The following is a 21,963-nucleotide window of genomic DNA, read 5'->3' as shown; positions in this document are numbered from 1 at the left end:
ACGCTGGCCCGTTTGTGGAGTTAACAGAATGACATCGTTTAGATAGCACCTTTCGCCGAAGACGCATGTCTGTAAACACAGGGCGGAGAGAAGCAGGGCACTTGGCTCACTTCTTACCCGGCTTCTTGATTGGCTTAGGAACCCCCTTCCTCACCAGCACTGCGTTCAGGGGAGACTCGGGCAACAGCGGACCACTGCAAACAGAAAAACGAGGAATTGGGAAGGCCACTTACTGGGGGTTAAAAATAAGTTTCCACCACTGCTGCCCAGCGCTACCTGACTCAGCAGTTGTGTCTTGTCGACTCATTTAAAATCGAGATGAGAAACAGAGGCCTGATTTCATTTCATTTTTAATTAAAAATCAGCGGAGGGGGCCAGGGGGGGGGTTCCAGGCAGCCGGGCCTCCTGCTGTTTGGCTGGGAATCGCTCGGACACTCCGGGCCAGCGCCCACCCGTGCCTGTCTGGGAATTTGCTGTGTTTGTTGGGAACGGCCTTGGAAAAAATTTTTTTTAAAAAAAACCCTGCAGGAATTATGGAGCTCCCGAAAATGCGCACCATGGATCCAGCGTAAGAATAGGCCAATAGGAAGCTGTTTCTCCGCCAGCGGAGTCTTCAGTGAAGGCTGAGCTCGGTGTTCCACTGAGCGAGGGTGTTGTGGTTGGGCGTCGATCTCCGGACTCATCTGTTCGCTTCTGTGCTGGAGTGTTGGAACTTTGCACATGGAGAGTGCTTGTGTTGTGATTCATATCGGCCCCTCCGCTGAGCTCAGCAGGGTCAGCCCGAGTCCCTCTTCCCTCACTTTGTTTGTATTTTCACTTTAAGCCATAGAAAGGGTGAGGTGAATACCCGGCTATCAACTAGACCAGGGGTCCTCACTCCTGGTCCTGGAGAGCCGCAGGGTGTGCTGGGGTGCTCACTCCTGGTCCTGGAGAGCCGCAGGCTGTGCTGGGGTCCTCACTCCTGGTCCCGGAGAGCCGCAGGGTGTGCTGGGGTCCTCACTCCTGGTCCTGGAGAGCCGCAGGGTGTGCTGGGGTCCTCACTCCTGGTCCTGGAGAGCCGCAGGGTGTGCTGGGGTCCTCACTCCTGGTCCTGGAGAGCCGCAGGGTGTGCTGGGGTCCTCACTCCTGGTCCTGGAGAGCCGCAGGGTGTGCTGGGGTCCTCACTCCTGGTCCTGGAGAGCCGCAGGCTGTGCTGGGGTCCTCACTCCTGGTCCTGGAGAGCCGCAGGGTGTGCTGGGGTCCCCACTCCTGGTCCTGGAGAGCCGTAGGGCGTGCTGGCTTTTGTTGTTACTCAGCACTTAGTTGATCAATTAAAACAGTTAATTACACTGTTTAACTCACCTCACCTGATTTCTTGGGTCTGAATTGGTTGATGATATTAAGGAAATAACAAAAACCAGCACACCCAGCAGCTCTCCAGGACCAAGAGTGGGGATTACTGAACTGGACTGTTTATGCCCATTCTCGTTAGCCGGTTGTGGAGGTGCGCACCAAATCTGAGGTTCCACTGAGGACAGATGCTGTGCATTTTTTGGTTCCTCAGACATCAGGACTCCATTAAAAAGTCTCACTGCACCTTCCAGTTCCTAGCACACTGAGGTCAGATCATCCAAAGTCTACTCATCGCAAATCACACAGGTGGCAGTCTCTTGTCTTCTTAAGGAAACCTTTTTTTTTTTGTCACAAAACATATTTCTTCCACGAATTCCATCTGGTTTGCGAATTTGCTTTAGTGGTTCCATGAATACGGCCGGCTGGGAGATGAGAGGAGCAGATAAGAGAGAACACGTGCCCACACAAATGAGCAGAGCACAGGCGGTGATGTCATGGCACGGCATAAATACGCCGACATCTACGACAGCTTAACTACCAACAGCTCCACGCTCGAACGCAACATGAAAATTCACGGGCTAATGAACTGCAAACTGGATCAGTGAGCGCAGACTAGCACACCGTCTTCAGAGGGCTGACCTCACATGATACACACACACATGGAGTCAGGAACCCTGTCAGTTTACGACTGAAAGCGTGCGTCAGACCCCACGCGCTGCGGTGTGGTGTGGTGTGGCGGACATTTTGGGGATGTATCAGCGCCATACCTGGGGAACACAGTCAAGATCTCCTCCCACGGACAGGGGGAGAGGGAATACTCCGACATCTGAACCTCAAATAGGATGATGGCGGACTCGAATGGAGATGACATCACACACAGGATCTACAGAGAGAGTGAGAGAGAACACCCAAACAGAGAGAGCGATTGGGTCATCTCCCAAATCAGACAGAGAGATGAGGTCCCCTTAGTGTGCTGCAATACATAACTGTTTGTCAGCTGGAACGGGGTAGCCTACTTTCCTTCGGGTTGCAAAACCTTTGCTTTTCAAATAACCCTGGCTTAACCAAACCGTGAAGTGCTAATTACAGCGTCGTAAAAACAACAGAGGCGCTATACACGTGAATACTGAGACAGCTGTCAAAAACAGCTTAAAGGACAAACAAAAAATATCTGTCCGCATAAATTATATTCTTAGTTATTATTCATGACTAGCACAGAAAGGAATTTCAGCTGTATAAATACTGCACAGAAATGTGGCAAAGAAACATGTATAACTAGCATTATGGGAAATCACAGTCAACTGGAGAAATGTTTTCATAGAACAGTGGACATGCAAAAGTTAAGGGGATTAGTATGTGTATGACACAGGTTATGAAAACTCCTTCATCCGAGCGGTGATCGTTTATGTAAGTGTGGAATGGAGAGGGGGGGGGGGGGGCGGTGCATGCCTTGTCCTTGTCTCTTTGATGAATGGCCCATGATCCAGCCATGGAAAATGTCAGATTTGGATAGTCTACGACAGAAAAGAAAGTTAAACTTGCAAAAGTAAAACGTGAGCCCGCTCCACTCAAAAGCCACACTTAAAATGTTTTTTCAAGCCCTTTCAAAAATATAATAAGTCATTTGATTTGTCAAGTAGTTTTCAGCACCTGACAAAAAAAAAAAAAAAAGGCAAAACATTGACAAATGGCTTTTATTTTACCATACAAAAGAATGTGTCTGCCCTAACCACTTCATGTTGTATCCTTCATAAAGTCACAGTCACGCTCCGCTATGCTGTGTATCAGCTGCTTATGATAATGTGACCTATCGCATGTAACCTTCAGTGGCCATCGTTCCCCTGAGCCTGCACGGCACAGCCATGTCATGCTCCATACAGCACCAGAGGAGCGGACAGCAGGCCGCGTGACGGCAGCGGGGCCAGAGAACAGGAGCCGACGCGTGACGGTAAACAGTGACAGTGCTGTAGCTGTACCGTCTCCTGCCACCGCTGTTGAATTACAGAGGCTTCCTGATTGAGGCTGCGCTCTCAGAAATGAAGGAATGAAAAGTGCCTAAAAAGGTACAAATGCCTGTTGCTGGGGCGGTACCCTTTATAGGTATACAAAACTGTACCCCCACCCAGCAATATGTAATTCATTTGTACACACACACACACACACACACACACACACACACACACACACACACACCCACACATACACACACACACACACTCACACACTCCCACACACACACACACACACAGCCCCACACACACTCACACACTCACACACACACACACACACACACACACACACAGCCACGCAGGTAAAGATCCCAGAGGAAGAAGGGCTGCAGGTCACCTTTGAGGTACAGTGCGGTGCGGAGCTCGGCTGCGTCCAGGTCCAGCAGGAAGAGGCTGTCCGTGCTGCCGATCCAGTAGAGGTTCCCGCACCTGCACGGCGGGTTCGAGAGGAGACATTGGCTGCGTTCTGATTGGCTCACTCATTCGCTCACTTCCTGTACAGTACATAGGGAAATCTACATAGACTGCTGGAGAGAGGTCCAGAGGTGAAGAGAAGACTATTTCAGACAAAACTGATTCTGAGCAGGTCACTTAGCAACGCGCTTGTAGCAGGCAAGAAACGTTAATGTTTTTTTTTTTTGGTTTGTTTCGAACAAGGGTTTTCCTGGCTCGTTGTGCACTTGCACTAATTATTTCTCTGCTTAATAACTAATAAACAATTAAATAAAAAACGTTCTTACATTTGTACACGAGCGCAGCGGGCCATTGCCATCTTGACAAAAAAAACCCTACATTTTGCGGTGCATTGTGGGGAATACTGAGTGAGCTATTTAGGGTGTCAAATTTGATACCAAACATTTGGACACCCTACAAAATGGCCGATTGCCTAAATAGTGGACTATATAGCCTATAGGGAGCTGTTCTGAACACAGCCATGGCGTCCACTCCCTGAGTCCACTGGGGAGGACATAGTATCCCGCGTTCGGGAAAAACACTCCAAAACCGGAGAAATGGGAACGCTGGGATTATCCAAGGCTGGATCCCTCCCTGCCTTCAGTCTGCACTGTGTGAATCACACCCAGGAGGCCCGGAGCCAAAGGCCCTTCATCCTGCAGCGTGACTGGGGAGAGGATGGCAGAGAAGGAGACGTTTGGCTGACCCTCACCGGTGAAGTCAAGGGGTTTGATGCCTCCAACACTCGACCACAAACTTCACGCACGAGTACAAGAAGAACACAAATCTGCAACCCGTTTGTGTGGCGCCAAAGACATAGTGTTCAGATGCTACCGACTGAATGGTGCCTTCGGCTAATTTATGACCGGTGTTGTACGACGTTGACAATTTTATTTTCCTTAATACTTCATTATGGGTCTTTTTTCAATGTGTAAAGTTTTTTAACTTTTGAATAAAAGTGCAGAAGAGCAACATTGTTCTTCCTTCAAAGAGTCCTTCAATCTTCCCAATAACAAAGTCCCTGTTTACGAGACCAGTGGCTTACTAAGTCACCTAACGAGACCCGCTTCAGAACTAGGTCAGACCTGGGACACTTCTGTCCAGTCTGTTCTGTTGTTCCCCATTTAGGCCAGTCCCCCCAGTGACCTACATTATGCCCAACCAGTTGCCAGCTTTCTGAGCACCTGTTTACCATGGCAACTGCTGCTGTTTTTACAACTTGGGACCTTTAATGCCACTTTAACTGCCCTTTAATACACAGTTTCCTGCTGTCACTATGGAAACGCCCATACCCCATTACTCCCTGTTAATAAAGACATATGCCCTAGCAGCCCTGCATATGGAAACATTTCTTGACCTATGAGCTGCATTGACACTTCAAAAACTTTAAAGGCAAGCAAATGCAATAAACATCATTTTTATAGCATACGAGTTTATGATATTACATTTTCCTGGAGGTTCTTCAACTTTCTGCCCATGTAAATCAAAACGGAGAGGAGGGGGGGGGGGGGCACATGACCTAACAAATTGAAGGCACTGGAACAAAAACTGAACCCATTCCTGCAGCAAAGTCATCTAGGAATGAGCCCTGTAAAACAATTAGGACAGAATCGTCTCTGAATTAGCCCTGCTAATGTTTGTTAGAGTGCCGTTAATGGTGCCATGCCTTGGCTTGCTTCATGCCTCCAGTTGGTTTTCCTTGGCCTATGTGTCCACCTCACTTTTCTGATTCATTTCAATGCTGTAGATTTAAGAGGACAGGCCCATGGAAACTAAATAAATAAATAGATAGAGCAGGCAAGTCTCCCGCACCTCTCCTGGTCCTGAACACAGCCGGGCAGCGCAGTGCAGGGAGAGAGTCGCAGAACAGGCCGTGAGGTCTCCACTGTGTCTGCCTGCTCCCCAGGGACAGAGCCTGGAGACTGGCACCGGGGCTGTCTCTCTGAGGGAGGGAGGGAGGGAGGGAGAGAGAGAGAGAGCGAGAGAGAGCGAGAGAGGGCGGAGGGAGGGAGGGAGGGAGGGAGAGGGAGAGGGAGAGGGAGAGAGGGATGGAGAGAGAGGGAGAGGGATGGAGGGAGAGGGAGGGATGGAGAGGGAGAGAGAGCGAGTGAGAGAGGGATGAGGGAGAGGGAGAGGGAGAGAGAGAGAGGGAGAGGGAGAGCGGGCGAGAGAGGGAGGGAGGGGGAGGGAGAGGGAGAGAGAGGGAGGGATGGAGGGAGGGAGAGGGAGAGATGGAGGAGGGAGGGATGAAGGGAGAGAGGGAGAGAGAGAGATAAAGGGGGGAGGGATGGAGGGAGGGAGAGGGAGAGATGGAGGAGGGAGGGATGGAGGGAGGGAGAGAGAGAGGGAGAGAGAGGGATGGATGGAGGGATAGAGGGAGGGAGAGAGGGAGAGGGAGAGAGATGGATGGAGGGAGGGAGGGAGAGAGAGACAGAGCTCATCATTGAAAGGATAGAAACCTCTGTATAACAAGCCAGCAGGCAAGCCCACTTACTGCTGGAAAGCCACTGTGGAAAATGTATGGAGACCCTCGAGTAATTATCAATGAAAGCATGACGAGTATGACTCTCAATCCTCAGTACTGTTGCACATTTCAGAACGCAAACGGGCTGAATAAACATTGTTCCGAATAATGGTTCCCAACTGAACAAATAAAGAATTTGCAATGGAATATTAATCAACATAAAAATGTAATGCGTTATTTCATCAGTGGCCTTATTATTTTTCTGTTATTCGTACAAGACTTGTCAGTCTTGGTTAGATGCATAATCATAAATATCTACTCAAACGCAGGGCACATCATCGTGAAATAACGATCCGTCATATATTTTAAAATCAAAGCAAACAAAATAATAAAGAAGTCAGTCAAACACGGATGTGAAATGCATCAGCAAATTCAATGGTTTGTGACATTTTCAATAGAATGAAATCCTACTCTTGGCCAGATGGACAGCGAGACCCGAGCTTGGAGACGGAGGGAAATGTGGATTTCTTCACCTGGAAGTGGTGCGCTGGTCTCTGGGCAGTACAGGCCTTACCTGGCTTGTTCGCGGGACTGCCCTCCATGTGCTTCAGACGCCTCTGCTCCACCTTCTGCAGGTCGACACGGCTCACCACACGACACCTGAAGTCCTCAGGGAGGCTGAAGGCCCACACCTGAGACCACAGGGAGATCAGGGATAGCAGAGTGTGGTGTGGAAACTGTGTGTGTGTGTGTGTGTGTGTGAGAATGTGTGTGTATGTGTGTGTGGTCTGAGCAAGGTCAGTGTGTGAGTGTGCGTGTGTGTGTGTGTGTGTGTGTATGAGTGTGTGCGTGTGTGCGTGCGTATGTGTGTGTGTGTGTGTGTGTGTGCTGCGTGTGTGGTGCATGCTTGTGTGAGGTGTGTGTGGTGCGTGCGTGTGAGGTGTATGTGTGTGTCTGTGTGTGTGAGTATGTGTGGCGTGTACGTGTGTGAGGTGTGTGCATGTGTGCAAGGTGTGTATGGTGTGTGTGTGAGGTGAGTGTGTGTGTGTGTTTGGTGTGTGTGTGAGGTGTGTGGTGTGTGTGAGGTGTGTGTGTATGGTGTGTGTGAGGTGTGTGTGAGGTGAGTGTGTGTGTGTTTGGTGTGTGTGTGAGGTGTGTGGTGTGTGTGAGGTGTGTGTGTATGGTGTGTGTGGTGTGTGTGAGGTGTGTGTGAGGTGTGGTGTGTGTGGTGTGTGTGAGGTGTGTGTATGGTGTGTGTATGGTGTGTGTGGCGTGTGTGTGTGGTGTGTGTGAGGTGTGTGTGTGAGTGTGTGCGTGTGCCTGAGTGTTTCACAAACCTGTCCATTAGTTGACCCAGTAATCAGCTGCCTTTTCTCCTCACTGATGAACAAACTAAGCAGTGGAAACGCTGCAGGACAGAAATTGGACGTGTTTTAATCTTCCCAACACCGCACGTTATAAAACAGTTTCAGAAATGCACTGCTGTGTTTGCTATGATGAGTTCCCATACCTGACAGCACAGAAGACTGATACAGACACTCTTCCGTTCTCAAATCCCACACCTTAAAAAAACAGGTAAATTAGCAATCACATAGGAACTCAGCAAAAAAGTACATTCATGATCATGTAAATAAATTCTCTCGTGTACAGTTTGTAAACAGGTACAGAATATTTTCTGCTTCTTCGCATTAAAGGAAGAGTACATGCCTAGCCCATAGCAGCAGAACAAAATAAGCATGATGTGAAGTGGAAACTGGGTATCCAGCCAAGCTTTTTTGGTAAATGGTAAATGGTTGGCATTTATATAGCGCCTTTATCCAAAGCGCTGTATAATTGATGCTTTTCATTCACCCATTCATACACACACTCACACACCAACGGAAATTGGCTGCCATGCAAGGCACCAACCAACTCGTCAGGAGCATTTGGGGGTTAAGTGTCTTGCTCAGGGACACTTCGACACAACCCGGGCGGGGGATCGACCGGCAACCCTCCGACTGCCAGACGACTGCTCTTACTGCCTGAGCCATGTCGCCCCGTTTTTTGTATGCATTTGCTTAGTAGGTGGCCTGACTCAAGAGACTTACGAAGCATTCACTTCTGCATATATTATATTTGAATATCTTAACCTTTCATAGAATTATTACTATTTTAATCAATCTGATCAAATGCCACGCAATGCAACTACATCTCCCAGAATCCCCAGCTACTAAACCACTATGGCAGTACCTTGAATGTGCGGTCCTCTGAGGAGGTCAGGAGGACGTGCCCATCCCACGGGCAGAACTCCGCAGCCGTCACAGATCCCAGGTGGCCCGACAAAGAAACAACAAGCTCCCTTTTCTGGAAGGCAGTACAGAGTGGCTCTGTATTTTCAGTGTGGATAGTTAAGTTTGGTCACTTTTGCTTTGTTGTTTGTTTGTTTATTTGTTTGTTAAAAAAAAATATATATATGGGCCCTGGTCCTTATCTTTGCTGTACAAGTAGCAGTTGAAATTGTACTTCCCTCGACGGTCTTTCAGCGCACTTATGCCCGGTCATGGGTATGCACTTTGTTGTACGTCGCTCTGGATAAGAGCGTCTGCCAAATGCCATTAATGTAATGTAATGTAATGTACCCAAAAACAACTCAAAGGCAAGTGTAGATTCTCTCTGAATAAACCGCCATTACACAGAACAAAAAGAAACATCATTATTATTAAAGGAAAGCCTCAAGAGGAGAACAGGGGCATCAGGAGCCCCAGTTTTGATATTTTATTTAAATCACTCAGTTAGATGTAGAATGTAAATGTGAGCATGTACCAGTTCTCTTCAGCTGAATCACTCAGGGTGTGAATGTGGGAGAATGAGAAAATAACAGCGAAGAGGAGAAGTAAACCCACCTGGATGTTTAATATGTGTGTTTTCGCACCTGAGCAAACTGCCACCTTCTCGTTCTCAGAACACAGGGACAGGTGCTGTGCCCTTCCCAGACATGTTCCGATGACCACCCCTGAAGCAATCAGACCTGGAATACACCATGTCACCTCTGTATCAAAGGCATGGGAGCACTGCAAACGTGCAACAAAGAAAAGCTCCACTGCACCGCGTGCTTTTCAATCTGTGAATTCTACAGCGCTAAGATTAGGCTTAAAGCAGAGGCGAAGCCCTTTCAGTAGAAATAATTTTCCAATGTGCTTTATCTGTGCTTTATTATTATTATTATTATTAAGATATAACCCTCAAACCAGCTTCATAACAATTTACACCGCATTACATTGTTCTTTTGCTGAGCAGACTTCATTAATCGTGGCGACATATTTACTAAATTATCAATTTATAAATCCACTGTTTTATGAACAGTATAATAGCAGTGTCCCAATTTCAATTTCCTGCTTCCAATGTCAGAATAAAGACATTACTTCTCTGGGGTCATGCTCAGGTTAATAATATACAGAGTAATCGCAGTATCATTTACCCTCGATGTCTCTTCTGTAGCACTGCTCAATGTCCCACACAATGACGTAATCATTAGAGGCAGAGCAGAGAAGAAGTGGGTCCTGTCTTGCACCAAAAGCCAGGGCAGATACGTTTTCATGGTGACCAATAAGATTCAGGGGCTACACCAGAGCACAAGATTAATCAATTTGGGGACGAAACGTAGTGTGATTAGCATATTTTAGTGATCCGTCTGAGAAAATATCTGGGGGTACAGCTGTTTTGAGATTACCTTTGCCCCAAAGTCAGTGTTGATGTAAATCCGCAGCTCGTTGCCTTGCCATGGGAAAGCGCAGTGGGAGTTGCAGCAGGCAAGTTGCACATGAGATACCGGGGTAGGAGAAGTCAGGTTCAACTTCTCTGTCACAATCGCAACGTGGTCTTCCTCCAAACTGGAATCCCCATCATCAGCCATATCCCTTCAGCACACCTCGGCTTGGATGCACTAGCTAGCTACAACAGTTAAAACAGTCACTTACGCTGACTGTTTTACATTGACAACCTGGTCAAAGAAATGGCGAATAGTTTCCTTTGTTAAAATTAAATGCCAACTTAACTTACTTGTATGGCTTGCGACTGAGACAGGGAAATCTCATTATGGTATTATCTGCTGTTAGCTAACGTTAACTATGCTTGATACCTTATCAAAAATAGCAATACTCACATACGATATGTTTTTAAAAGGAAGAGTTGGCGTCGTTTTCTCATTAGCTTGCTAACATTAGCTAGCCAGCTAGCGATATGGCTAACTTGTCTAATTTCTAACCTTAGCTTGCTAATAACCTCTTGCTATATAGCTAGCTGCAATTACTTAAAATATAGAAACTGGCCCAAAACAAAGTCGCCAAATCACGTAAAGCTACAAATTCTTTGAAAATTGCAATGTTTGCATTTTGAAAAACATATTCTCCAAAATAGCTAACGGCTAACTAACTTTTAGATTATATTCGTTTGCTAACAAGCTAACGTTAACAGCTTGCGGTTGCCTAGAAACAAAATGCAACGAATAGTCATGTTTCATGTGTAATGTCAAACCGTTTGCCGCAGAAAAAAATGCATTCACAAAACTTGATTTCAACGATGCAATTTTATGGATTTTGTGTTTTTATTCTGAAACATGCATAAATTAATTTAATGTCAAATAAGCACAATCAACCGACTATTGTTCAGTTTTGCAGGAATGGCGTTTCAAATGCCAATTCCAAGCTGTGCCCACCAGGGGGAGTCCATGTCGTAGTTATTGTTATTGGAAATGTGGCAATGAGGGTAAAGGAGGAAACCAGAGGTCTGTAGTTTACCCAGAGACAACACATGAGCTATCTTCTAAGATCTTTGGTTAACTCTCTGAACTCTGGGTTTACCCATCGCGTAACCTCATCTACCCCCCGAATCAAGACGAAGGCTATCAGTATCTGATTATATGATATGTGATTGCGAAAGGCGGGTGCAATGAAACTTTCAGTTCCAATCTTGAGTGATTGAAGGCCAAGACAATAACAATCTCACATAAGCCCTTCCTAAAATTTCAGATTGATGGAATTTTCTTCCATTCTGTGGATCATTAATAAAACTGGGTGGGTAATACTGTGCATTCTGGATCTATGTGGTCTTTTAACACACTGAGATCTCGTATGCAGTAAACTAGTCTGACACTGCTGGGAAAATATATGATATGTGGGCTAACACTGATGTCAGAATACCATAAATTGTGTTGGTTCCCACAACTTTGCATGAACAACATAATTGAAAATAGCAACATTTAATGCTGTAAAAATAAGTGGATAGCAACCACATGAAGCCTAAACCAAGTTATATCATTGTTTGACTATCCAGGAGTTATCAGTTTAACCATTAATATATTATTAAATTAAGAACATAACGACATGCTTCAGTGCTTGAAGCCGCATAAGAAAGATATAGAAGTTATTCAAGCTCCCTGTTTGTCAAGGATTTGAGGATTTCACCTATGAAGCATGACACTTCTAGCCACCCAACATGTTTGTATTTACTATTAACCAGTTGCACGTTACAAAGTTTCACTGAATATCATCATTATTTTTCCAAAAGTAATTGAGTCTGTTGGCAGGCAGTCATAGTTTTGGGGTTTCCATTTAATTCCCATCTTCAACTGAATGGTCTGGAGCCCAGAAAAGTCCTAAGTCCTAAAATTGTGGTGATGTTGTTTGTGTGTGTGTTGTGGACAAACCTTTCAGCAACGCTAAAGTAGACCATTGTGCATAGTATGTTGGTAAATGTAGTTCTTGTTTTGAAATAATAACATAATGTTCTTTGAACTGCCTGCAATGAATCACCAACTTAAAATTATCATACCCCAACAAAACAATTAAATTAACATCGTATATTTGTTTTTCAAAACGAATAGTGTGATAAGACCTGAGCTTCTTGATTTTCATGTATTTTGCATTTGTCACAGTAATTAACTACCATTACCGCTGCAATGATCGTTCTTAAAACCCCCCAAAAATTGTGAAATGGATAATCTACCGACAACGACAAGCAATTCATTCTCCGGTGCTCTGCTCCTTGGTTGGAAGCTGATGTTGCAGATACTCGACTGCGGTGCATACCCCGGAAGAAATTCTGAGTTTGTTGACCTGGGATAGTTTGAGTCATGGCGGATATGACGATTTGTCTGTGGAGGGCGGAGTTTAAATGTGTGCCTGATTCTCTGGATGGAGATTGGGAATGTAATGTATGAGTAACAAGGAGATTGAGTATGAGTGAATGTACGTTATGACAGTGGAGGTCAGAAGAGACTGGGATCCTAAGTGCCGATATTCTTTCTAGCATAAACGGATTAACGTTAAGGAAATGTCACTGTGCTTCGCAAGTTATGCCAAATAAGATTTAGCTGGGTAGCTAGCTAATAATACAACTTTGTACGAGTTGAACACATAACGTTGGAGCAAGTATAGCTAAAGAGACAACAAAGGGAAAAAATAAATAACGGTTTGGAAACTGTAATATGAAAAAAGACGAGGCTGAGGTATTAGGTTTTGTCCCTCAAAAAGACATCGTCTACAATAAACTACTTCCATACGCGGATAAATTAGACGAGGAATCCAATGACATTTTGGGCCAAATCAAAGGTAATTTGGGCCGGGCTGTCCAGCTTAGGGAATTATGGCCCGGAGTCCTGTTCTGGACAAGGAAACTTTCTACGTAAGTAAGGGTATTTTTGCATTTTTTAAAAATACTTTGTGAGTTCCGTGGGCTTTTTAAAAGAGTGCACACCGAGTGAAAATGGCATATCACGGCCTGGCTGTGTGAGGATAGACCAGGCCCAGAAATAAACCCCAGGCAGCTGTCAAGAATAAAGCTTATTCTTTATAGTGTATTCAGTCAAATAGCTTCTCGAAAATAAAAGTAAAACATTTATATTAAGTCGGGGAACATCATATTGTTATATCGACGCTTAGTTGCTAACAATTGGGTAGCCTTGAATTAAATCTAACTAATTAAAGTTTATTTAAAACTGAAGCCGGTAATGTTACAATGCTTTTACAACCAGTCGTATTTGCTTGCTAGCTTGTTAGCCCTAACTAGCTGCAGTGTTATAATTTGAAAGCCAACATTACGAGGTGGCTCCTTTGCTTGTTGATTATTATATTTAGTTTTTTTGTTGGGTATTCGTTAGCAATCTTGTTTTATTATTCACACAGTTGATACCGTTAAACTGTAGCCGCAGTGATTCTGAAGCGGTTATCGTTAGAATCTTGAAAACATTTTGAATATCAAAATTGTCGCTGCTACCGTTGTGTTAACTCTCAAATGGCTATCTTGAATCCTGAATGAAGACCAGATGTCAGCGTTAGCTTAAAAAAATAACTAGCATGCTAGTCGGCTAGGTGGACATAATGTTTTTTGCTAATGGTAAAACTAGCTTGCTAGCTAGCTAGCTAGCTAGCTAGCTATATGTCTGCATACAGCTGACAAGCCAAATCTTTTTCTGGTAGTTACGATGATATTTTAGCTAGCCTAGCACTAAAAGCTTCAGCAGTCTCCGAGTTCATTCTAATACCATCAACTCGTAGCCGGCGAAATTGCAAGGTCAACTGCAGTTTTAGAATGTGGATGTAACCGTTAGTTAGTGCCTGGAACTCCATGCTAAATTAGCTGACCTGAGCTAATAAGTTGACGTTAGCTCTAGCTAGCTACGTTTTCCAAAGTCCGGCATGACCTATGCAAGTTTTTATTATGGCCAGCTTACTACAGCTAATAACTATTGTAAATCGTGTTGAGTTCGTGTCAGTGTGCAGATAACATTGTGGAAATCAACGCCGGATAGCAATTTTTCACGTTGGTTTTTCTTCATTCATTAAGTATACAATAATTTAATGAATTTCCATTAATTGTTCACTTCATATCCCATCCAGGAAATATTTAATGTTAACTGGGTTCAGTTTATTTTTTAGATGCAATCCTTTTCTTTTTGTACTGATGGTTGTGTAAGCCCTTTTTGTTGATGTAACTTATTGTGAATCAGGATCTAACGTTACGTGGCAATGTCTACTGTACCTCAATGACTGGTCAGATGATTGGTCCAACGTATGTCAGGGAGTTTAGTCTAGCTTTTGTATTGTATTGTTAAATTCTAACTACAGGTAAAGACAACCTGTGGCATGTCTAAAGTATATACTAACGTTAGATGAAAACTAAGACAAGGTGATATCGCAAGTGTTCGCACAAACTGAACCAGTTCTATTTGGGGGGGAAAAAAAGTGCTAGGAAAATATGCTTGTGCAGCTGTGTCGCCTAGCCGGGTGCGTTTGTACCGTGTGAGTGTGTGGTTGGCGAGTCACGAATGTCTTGCGAAAGGCAGCGCTAATTTGCCTGTGGTTTCAAACGCAATAGTCCCCTCTCCTTTTTATTGAAGTCCCATCATATCCAACCAGAGCCAAGATAACGCACCCAGGTCATTGCACGTTTAATTTCCGTTTATTTGATCATCATTTCACCACTTCACTGTATTTGCTTTTTTACAAATGACAGAACTGCGTCACCCTGTTTAAGTGCCGCACATTTCTTTATTTGTTATCATGCAAATGTTTCGCGCTGCCTGCAATATACAAAAATTGCTTCACAGCACCGTGCGTTGCTGAAATGTGAGGTCCTATATATTGCACATGCCTTTTAAGATCCTGGATGGTCTCTGTGTTTTGATAAACAGATGGATACATCGTGTGCATAAATAAAGCTTGAATTACATCGCTCTTCATGGCAGCCAGGGCCAGTGCTGTTGTGGATGAAAACAACATTCTGAGACGTTGCACAACTGCCACCATCGGTTATTTAAGTAGGCTATCTGGGTTTTGCATTAGGCGGCCAGTGAGGTGCTTCGAACCTTTCTCATAACATTATTTGTATAACCCCCCCTCAATTAGACAATTAGAATAAATGTGTGGATTAAATAACTAAACATACAGGTTCTTTGAGAGTTAAGCCCAAATGGAACCTTTTGTTTGGGTAGTCTGGCATTAGTGTAGTATTGCAGGTCAGCAGTGGCTATACTGCATTCCTCTATGTTGTGGCTTGTGCCGGTTGATTGTTGCACATCCTACAGTGTGCGTGGGCGGGATATTTCCATCTGGCACAGAAACTTGGCGGTCAGATCTCTGAGCTTTTTTAACCGCTCTTCAGAGTGAACCTTTCAGACGGAAGTGTGTCTCTGACCCAGTCATCGTCGATTGTTAGAAAGTGATTTGTGATCGTGGCCCTTTCTTCGAGTCATGCTGTCCTGCTTAACGCGTATCCTTAATCCGTATGACCTCTGTGGGTCACCTCCTGTCCCAGCCAGGGCCGCAGTAACCCGATGTGGGGTGTGCTTTTTCACGCTTGTGACACGAAATTCAGACCTGTTTGGATATTGTTTGACACAGACCTGTTGTATCATAGTCTGTTTATATCTGGTTGCATTTTCTGTTGATCTTCACCAATGCCTCTAATTTCTGAACATATTTCAATGAATATAATTAAAATATCGAATTATATTTTAAGAAACATTTTTTTTTCTCACAAATTCCATTAATTTTACTGCACTCCACTGAAAAAATGAAAAATAAATTACAAGTGAAGCTGTGCTTTAAGCACTTTGACATCCTTATGAGCTATAGACATTGCCAGGTTGTTGACATGCTTTTATCCTTGTTTTGGTCTTGGCAACAAATTAATGGAATGGGTTCAAGTTTTACAGAATGCATGAGAATTAAAATGGCAGGTACCTGAAGTACTTGCTTGTTCTAGTTTTGTATATTATCCAAAGTGACTTAGAGTTGATTAGACTAAGCTGGGAACAATCCCCCCAGGAGCAATGTGGGGTTAAGGGCCTTGCTCAAGGGTCCAACAGCTGTGCGGAAGTTATCGTGGCTACAAGATTGGATTGAGCCACCAACCCTGCCGGGTCCCAGTCATGGACCTCAGCCACTACGCTACGGGCTGCCCTTCACTTGAGGAGGGGCGGGAGCAGGAGGCTGCCAGCGATTCCCGCGGCCAATAGGAGCAGCATTCCGAACGTGGCCAGCATCCGCCGCAGAACCAGCTGCCTGATAGACAGCACCTCGCCCACTGTGATGTGGGCCTGCTGATCCCCGTTCTCGCCCTCCCCTTCCCCCATACCGAGCCTCTCCAGGTCCCTGCCGCTGTCCGCGGAGAAGCCTTCACACTCCTGGACGTCCAGATCTAAGGCCTGGGAGGAGCCCGGTTTATCCAGTGCCGGGCCCTCACCTGCACTCTCCCCTGCATTGGAAGAGAGCTGTACCCCAGCCCGAACCAGGGCGTCCTGCATGGTTTTCTTCCAGTTGAGCTTTACCAGGAATACGGTGAAGAACAGAGCCTGCATAAATGCGCAAAGCAGTAAACCTACCCACAACCCCACGATCCCCAAATGTGTGGCGAACATCACGGACACTCCGATGGGAAGGCCTACAAAGTAGTACCCCACCAGGTTACAAACTGCCCCAACCGCCTGCTTCCCGGTCCCCCTTATGATCCCCCCGGTTACGCCCGCTATGCAGTCGAGGAGATTGAAGCAGGCAAACAACACCGTGAGGTCCTTTACCCTGTCCACGATCTCCGGGTCGTTCGTGAAAATGTAGGCAATCCGATTCTTCAGATTCCCGATGATTAAAACCACAAAAAATGAGACCACAGCAGCACAGACTACAGCCACCTTGCTGGACAGCTGGGCCTGAGTGATCTTCCCAGCACCCAGTGCATTGCCCACACGTACACTGGCAGCTACAGAAAACCCGAGAGAGAACATGAACGTAACAGAGCCCATCTGGTATGTTATAGATTGTGCTCCCAGTTCTCCTTCACTGATCAGTCCTGCTAGGAAACTTCCAAGTTCTTGGGGCCAGCTCTCCAAACAAAGCATAAGCATGCTAGGAATGGCTAGATTGATGAAGGTGTCCCATTCCTGCAGACACTGATTAGACCAGCCTTCCCAGGTGTTCTTGTGCAAGCCCTTCCAGACAATGTAGACAAACAGGAACGTGGCTAAGGAAAACTGGGCGATTGCATTGGAGGCAGCTGATCCGGCCACCCCCAGGTCCAGCACATGCAGAAACGTGTAGTTGGCCAGTGCGTTCACAATATTGGCTGCTAATCCCGCGAAGACCTGAGGCCAAATTATACCCTGATTATGCAGATATTTCCCCTGTAGCTGGTACATGAATGCTGCTGGAAGTGCAGGCATGTATATCTTCACATACAGCTGCGAGAGTTGGGCCACTGTCGGATTCTGCTTTATAACCAGGAGGATGGTCTCCGTATTTATGAGGACGGCCCAGCATGGGAGACATGCTAACAGCAGAATGAGAATGCCCCGCTGCAAAATGACGCCGACTCTCTTCAGGTTGTTGCTTCCAAACGTCTGAGAGATCAGTGTATCGCACACCGATGACAATCCGTCTCCAATAGATAGCCCGGTAACGTTTATCACAGCTGTGGCTAGCGACACGCCTGCCAGTTCCATCTTTCCCAAATGTCCGCAGAACATGGCACTGACGAAGCTGATCATGCTTATCATAAGCCGTGAGATGGTCACAGGTACCGCTAATTTTAAAACTTGCCTGGTTTCTTCTTTGTAGTCGACGGGTATCCAGCCGCGCAAGCGTCTCAGACACGCACCGCAAGCGATCCTTGAATCTGACGTGGCTTTTGTGGCAGAACTTTTACCGCAGGTTACCTCACCGTTTGTCTCGGTTGTTTCGGTTTCGGTGTCGTCCATTTTCCAGCGGCGTCGTTTTAGATGACGGTCGATATTTGGGATCTGCTGTCAGACTGAGCTTACCTCCAAAATTTCCCCCGAATTCTGGCTTCGTGAACTCGCCAATCACGACGATCCTGATGCAGCGGCCAATGGGGGAGGTGGGAGGAACACGTTCTTCACACGAAGAGCTGTGTTCGCCGTGCCTATGTGCATATTGCTTTGCATACTAGCGCTGGCACCAGGCTGTTCTGTTGCGTTCACACTTTGGTTCCCATGACAATTTGCTCACCCGTAGGCTTAGATTGCACTCCGATGAAGATTTTCTGTGAAATTGTTTGGCTTTTTGCAGTCCGTGAGGGGAAAGAATTACAGAGCAGGGCTTCAAATGAAACAGGCAATTCTGCTTGAAATTTAGGTCAAGAGGACCCCAAACAAATGTCTTCACCATCATAAATGTCCCAATATGTCTTCTAGAATAATGCAATCAGCTGAAAGCCCAGTCTTGGATACCAACAATTTTCCAAATTATTATGACCCCTTTCCATATGAAAACTGTATTGAATTCAGCTGTCTTGTGCTAAATAGTCTAACACTGGCAGGCTGTGTGGATTCATTTGGTTAAAAAAAAAAAATAAAAAAAATAATGAAAATGAAAATCACCTGAATCCTTTTTTTTTTTTTTTCTTACACATGCTTCTCTCATACTGATGTTAATTATACCAGGAGAATATGAAGAGTGGTACATTCGGACACGTGCTCTCAAATGCATAATCCAAAAAAACTGACCTATTTGAATAGCAGTATTGTTGTTCCCATGCTGTGAATCACAGGTGAAATTGTGGCATAATCATAGATCCTGGATCCATAATCCCAGATTGGACCAAACCTAAATTTACCTCTCCCCAGATCGCCCACTTTGGTGGAACCAGAACCAGAGTGAATTCTGGTTCTGTGCGTCTCCAGTCAATGATCAATCCTCCTACAACATTGCTGTGACCGAGCCACAATGTTTTTGTAGTTAAATTGGCGTGATTTGGACTACCTCACGTGACCCCCACCCCCCTTTTCCACCGGCGAACTCTCCCTGTTTGGAGTGGGACTTTTGAGCCGGGATGGCGGCGGATGTAATGCCCGTTTGGCTGCAGTCCCTGCGACTCAATCCCTGCTGGTTCAGCAAGATGGAAACTATGAACTCCGGAGCTGACCTAGATACTCATTCCCAACCAAGTGATCCATCCTCCTGAAGCTTCTGCTTTCCAAGACACTGTCAAGGAGCTTAAAACCTTCTAGATGTTGACTACTCTACAATGACAAATGAAAATGGACTCTGGACAGTAAACGCATCGCAGTTCCAGTCCCGTTTCTGGAAACGTGCCTCCCCTTCCACTGGGGGTCGCTGGTCTGCACGTGTGTCCTCTTTCTAATTACAGGACCCGGCACGGCTATCGGAGGCCCATATGAAGACTTCCTCAGGAGAAGCTGCCTATATAAGGAGGTGTACTGGAGAAGATGGCGGAACCTCTTGTTTGTGTTTGTGCTTGGCCAGTAGGGCAGCACTTTCTTACGCTCCTGCAAAAATAAAACTTTGTTTCCTTCAAACCTGGCATCGGCTTTGTTGTGTTTACGGTGGTTCAATGACGGCCGTAATACTATCCTATTTATTTTTCCCCATGTGCTGAAATACGTATGCAGATGTAATTGTTGCTGGTAGCCACTAGCCAGTGTTTCAGTCTTTTGATACCATTTGATTGTACCTTGGACCCTTAATGACTTGAAGCCATTTATCCAACAAATGTGTTCCATACTAGATTCAGCCTAATTTACAGCTGAACCTAGTTCCACCCCCAATTCCCATATGGATGCATTTAAATGCAAAGTGTTTTAGTATCACTTGTAAGACAACCTGAAAATAAGACATCCAGACTCTGGTGATATTGACAGGTCACAGACATCAGGAAGTCATGGCATGCAAAGGATGTATAACAAAATACTAAACATGACTACTTCAATTTACATAGCAATACTGTGTACCAAACATTACAGTGACCTGAAATAGGGGGACTTTGCATTTTTGTGGGTAGCCACTAGCCAGTGTTTCAAACTTTGTATGTTCATAGGTGTGTTAATGTGTTGTGATTATACTCGGTTTGTCCCAGTACCGTATAAGGTGTTAATGCCTGCTCCTGGTGTATTTAGGGTTGTGATGCGTCTCGGATCCTTGTGTAACCACGTAACGAGCAATCTGGAATGTACCTCGGGTTACTGAAGTAGTCCTAATGTGTTTTTTGGTAGCAGGAATACAGATCTGCAGACACCACCCTTAAAGACCTTTGTCGCAGTTCTCGTACAGAGAGGGTGCTTCATGCAGGAGATCTGCTAGCAAACCTGAAAGCTTGGAGCCAAAAATGAGAGACTCGACCTCTGGAAACAACACTTCCAAAATCTTCTTGGCAAACCACCCAACATTGTTGAGAGCCGACCAAACGCATTGTCGAAACCGAGCTAGATGTGAAGAAAGGAAACTTCTCCTTGGAACAACTCTCTGAAGTTCTCAGAAAGCGACCAAATACAAAAGCTTGTGGTCTGGACAACATCCCAGCCAAAGTCTGATAGGCAGGTGAGTTCGGTCAAGAGTTGCTCGACCTGTGCAACGGTGTCTATAATCAACAGTAAATCAGCATGTTTAGACCAAAGGGGCGTATCCTTCTCTTCCCCAAAAATGGAAACCAGGGGAGGATTGTCTCCTGCTTAGTCTAATCAACTGTACGTCGCTCTGGATAAGAGCGTCTGCCAAATGCCAATAATGTAATGTAAAAACCTTGGTGTTACAACAAACCACAGAGGAATCGCACTCACGGCTATAGCAACGAAAATCTACAGCCTGCTCCTCCTCAACTGCGTCCACCAGAAAATGGAGGCTTTACTTTTGCGAAAACCAAAACTGCTTTAGACAAAATCGATCCAAACGGGTCAAGTTCTCACCGTCAGACAAATCGGCGAGACTGTATCAGCAGTCATGATACTATACAAAAACACAGAATCCATTTTGTGTTCCCTAGATGGCGACACCTGATTCCTTCAAGATCCTGCCAGGATCCTACAAGGAGACACTCTTGCACCCTGCCCTCTTCGTTAGCGGCCTTGATTACGTGTTGAGAACATCTGCTGACGCCCACAATGAGCTTGGCTTCACTCTGGTGAATACGAGAAGCAGACGCTACCCCGAAAATAAAAATCACTGGTTCTGACTTCGCCGACGACCTCGCCTCCTTTGCTGACTCAATCGAAGCCTTGCTTCACCGTGTGGAAGATGCCGCACGGAAACTTGGCCTGTATGTAAACGCAGGCAAAACAGAGTCCTTTGTGTCCTTCAAGGAAGGAGCCTTGCACAGGTGATGACGTCAAGCAAAAAGAGGGATTTGTATACTTTGGAAGCAATGTCGGATCGTCAACAAGAGACATCGAAATCCACCTTGGAAACGGGTGGGGAGCACTCCATGGCCTCAGCAAAAGATTTGGAAGTCAAACTTCCCTGGCAACCTGAAAATAGTCTTCTTTAGAGCTGCCGTTGAATCGTTACTAGTGTATGGTTCATCTACATGGATCCTCACAAGGAAACTCCAAAAGCAACAAGATGGAGCCGACGCCAGAATCCTACAAGCTGATTTCAACATCTCGTGGAAGCGGCATCCAACGAATGAGAGACTTGATGGAAAGATCCCACCATTCTCGGCCATCATCCGTGGAAGGAGATTACGATTCGCTGGCCCCAGCAGAGCGAGTCAGCAAAGTCTGTCTGTGGCAACCAAAGCATGGCAAGTCCCCAGTGGGCAGACCAGCTCGGACATACATCGACCAACCGAGAGACCACACGGGGTGCCGCTCGGAAGAACTGCTGGCGCGTCCTGAGCGCACTGGGTTTGAGGCTTGGGTTGCCCTTGTACAATATGAGGTGGTTCACCGTTTACCCTGGCTGGCAGTGCTTTGGGTGTTGG

General features: G+C 45.7%; 3 protein-coding genes across 5 annotated transcripts in view; 1 reads left to right on the top strand and 2 right to left on the bottom strand.

Moving 5' to 3' along the window:
* wdr27 (WD repeat domain 27) overlaps positions 1-12,319 on the bottom strand; it is a 72,632-nt gene extending 60,313 nt beyond the window's left edge. Inside the window, exons 1-13 of the mRNA XM_061227586.1 lie at positions 12,241-12,319; positions 9,968-10,188; positions 9,716-9,857; positions 9,141-9,265; positions 8,488-8,601; positions 7,769-7,820; positions 7,596-7,666; positions 6,833-6,950; positions 5,607-5,736; positions 3,679-3,770; positions 2,782-2,846; positions 2,100-2,215; positions 118-194 (exon numbers count right to left, since the gene is read on the bottom strand). Coding sequence (XP_061083570.1) covers positions 118-194; positions 2,100-2,215; positions 2,782-2,846; positions 3,679-3,770; positions 5,607-5,736; positions 6,833-6,950; positions 7,596-7,666; positions 7,769-7,820; positions 8,488-8,601; positions 9,141-9,265; positions 9,716-9,857; positions 9,968-10,150 — 1,285 coding nt within the window. The 5' untranslated portion in view covers positions 10,151-10,188; positions 12,241-12,319. The remainder of the gene's footprint in view (positions 1-117; positions 195-2,099; positions 2,216-2,781; positions 2,847-3,678; positions 3,771-5,606; positions 5,737-6,832; positions 6,951-7,595; positions 7,667-7,768; positions 7,821-8,487; positions 8,602-9,140; positions 9,266-9,715; positions 9,858-9,967; positions 10,189-12,240) is intronic.
* A 116-nt stretch (positions 12,320-12,435) lies between these two features.
* Positions 12,436-21,963, top strand: part of psme4a (proteasome activator subunit 4a) — a 49,094-nt gene continuing 39,566 nt past the window's right edge. For 2 of the 3 annotated variants that reach the window (XM_061227859.1, XM_061227858.1), the window contains exon 1: positions 12,436-12,918. In XM_061227859.1, the coding sequence (XP_061083843.1) occupies positions 12,722-12,918 (197 nt within the window). In that variant the 5' untranslated portion in view covers positions 12,436-12,721. Of the gene's footprint in view, positions 12,919-14,159; positions 14,672-21,963 lie in introns of those variants that run through there. The other variant, XM_061227860.1, reaches the window with a different exon arrangement.
* Positions 15,289-18,038, bottom strand: LOC133118519 (multidrug and toxin extrusion protein 1-like). Its single transcript, XM_061228592.1, has one exon. The coding sequence runs from the start codon at positions 17,984-17,986 to the stop codon at positions 16,199-16,201; it is 1,788 nt and encodes a 595-aa protein (XP_061084576.1). The 5' UTR covers positions 17,987-18,038; the 3' UTR covers positions 15,289-16,198.

This window comes from Conger conger, chromosome 18 (genome assembly GCF_963514075.1).
Source record: "Conger conger chromosome 18, fConCon1.1, whole genome shotgun sequence".
In the NCBI taxonomy this organism is placed as follows: Eukaryota; Metazoa; Chordata; class Actinopteri; order Anguilliformes; family Congridae; genus Conger; species Conger conger.
This window is presented reverse-complemented; position numbering and strand designations above follow the sequence as displayed.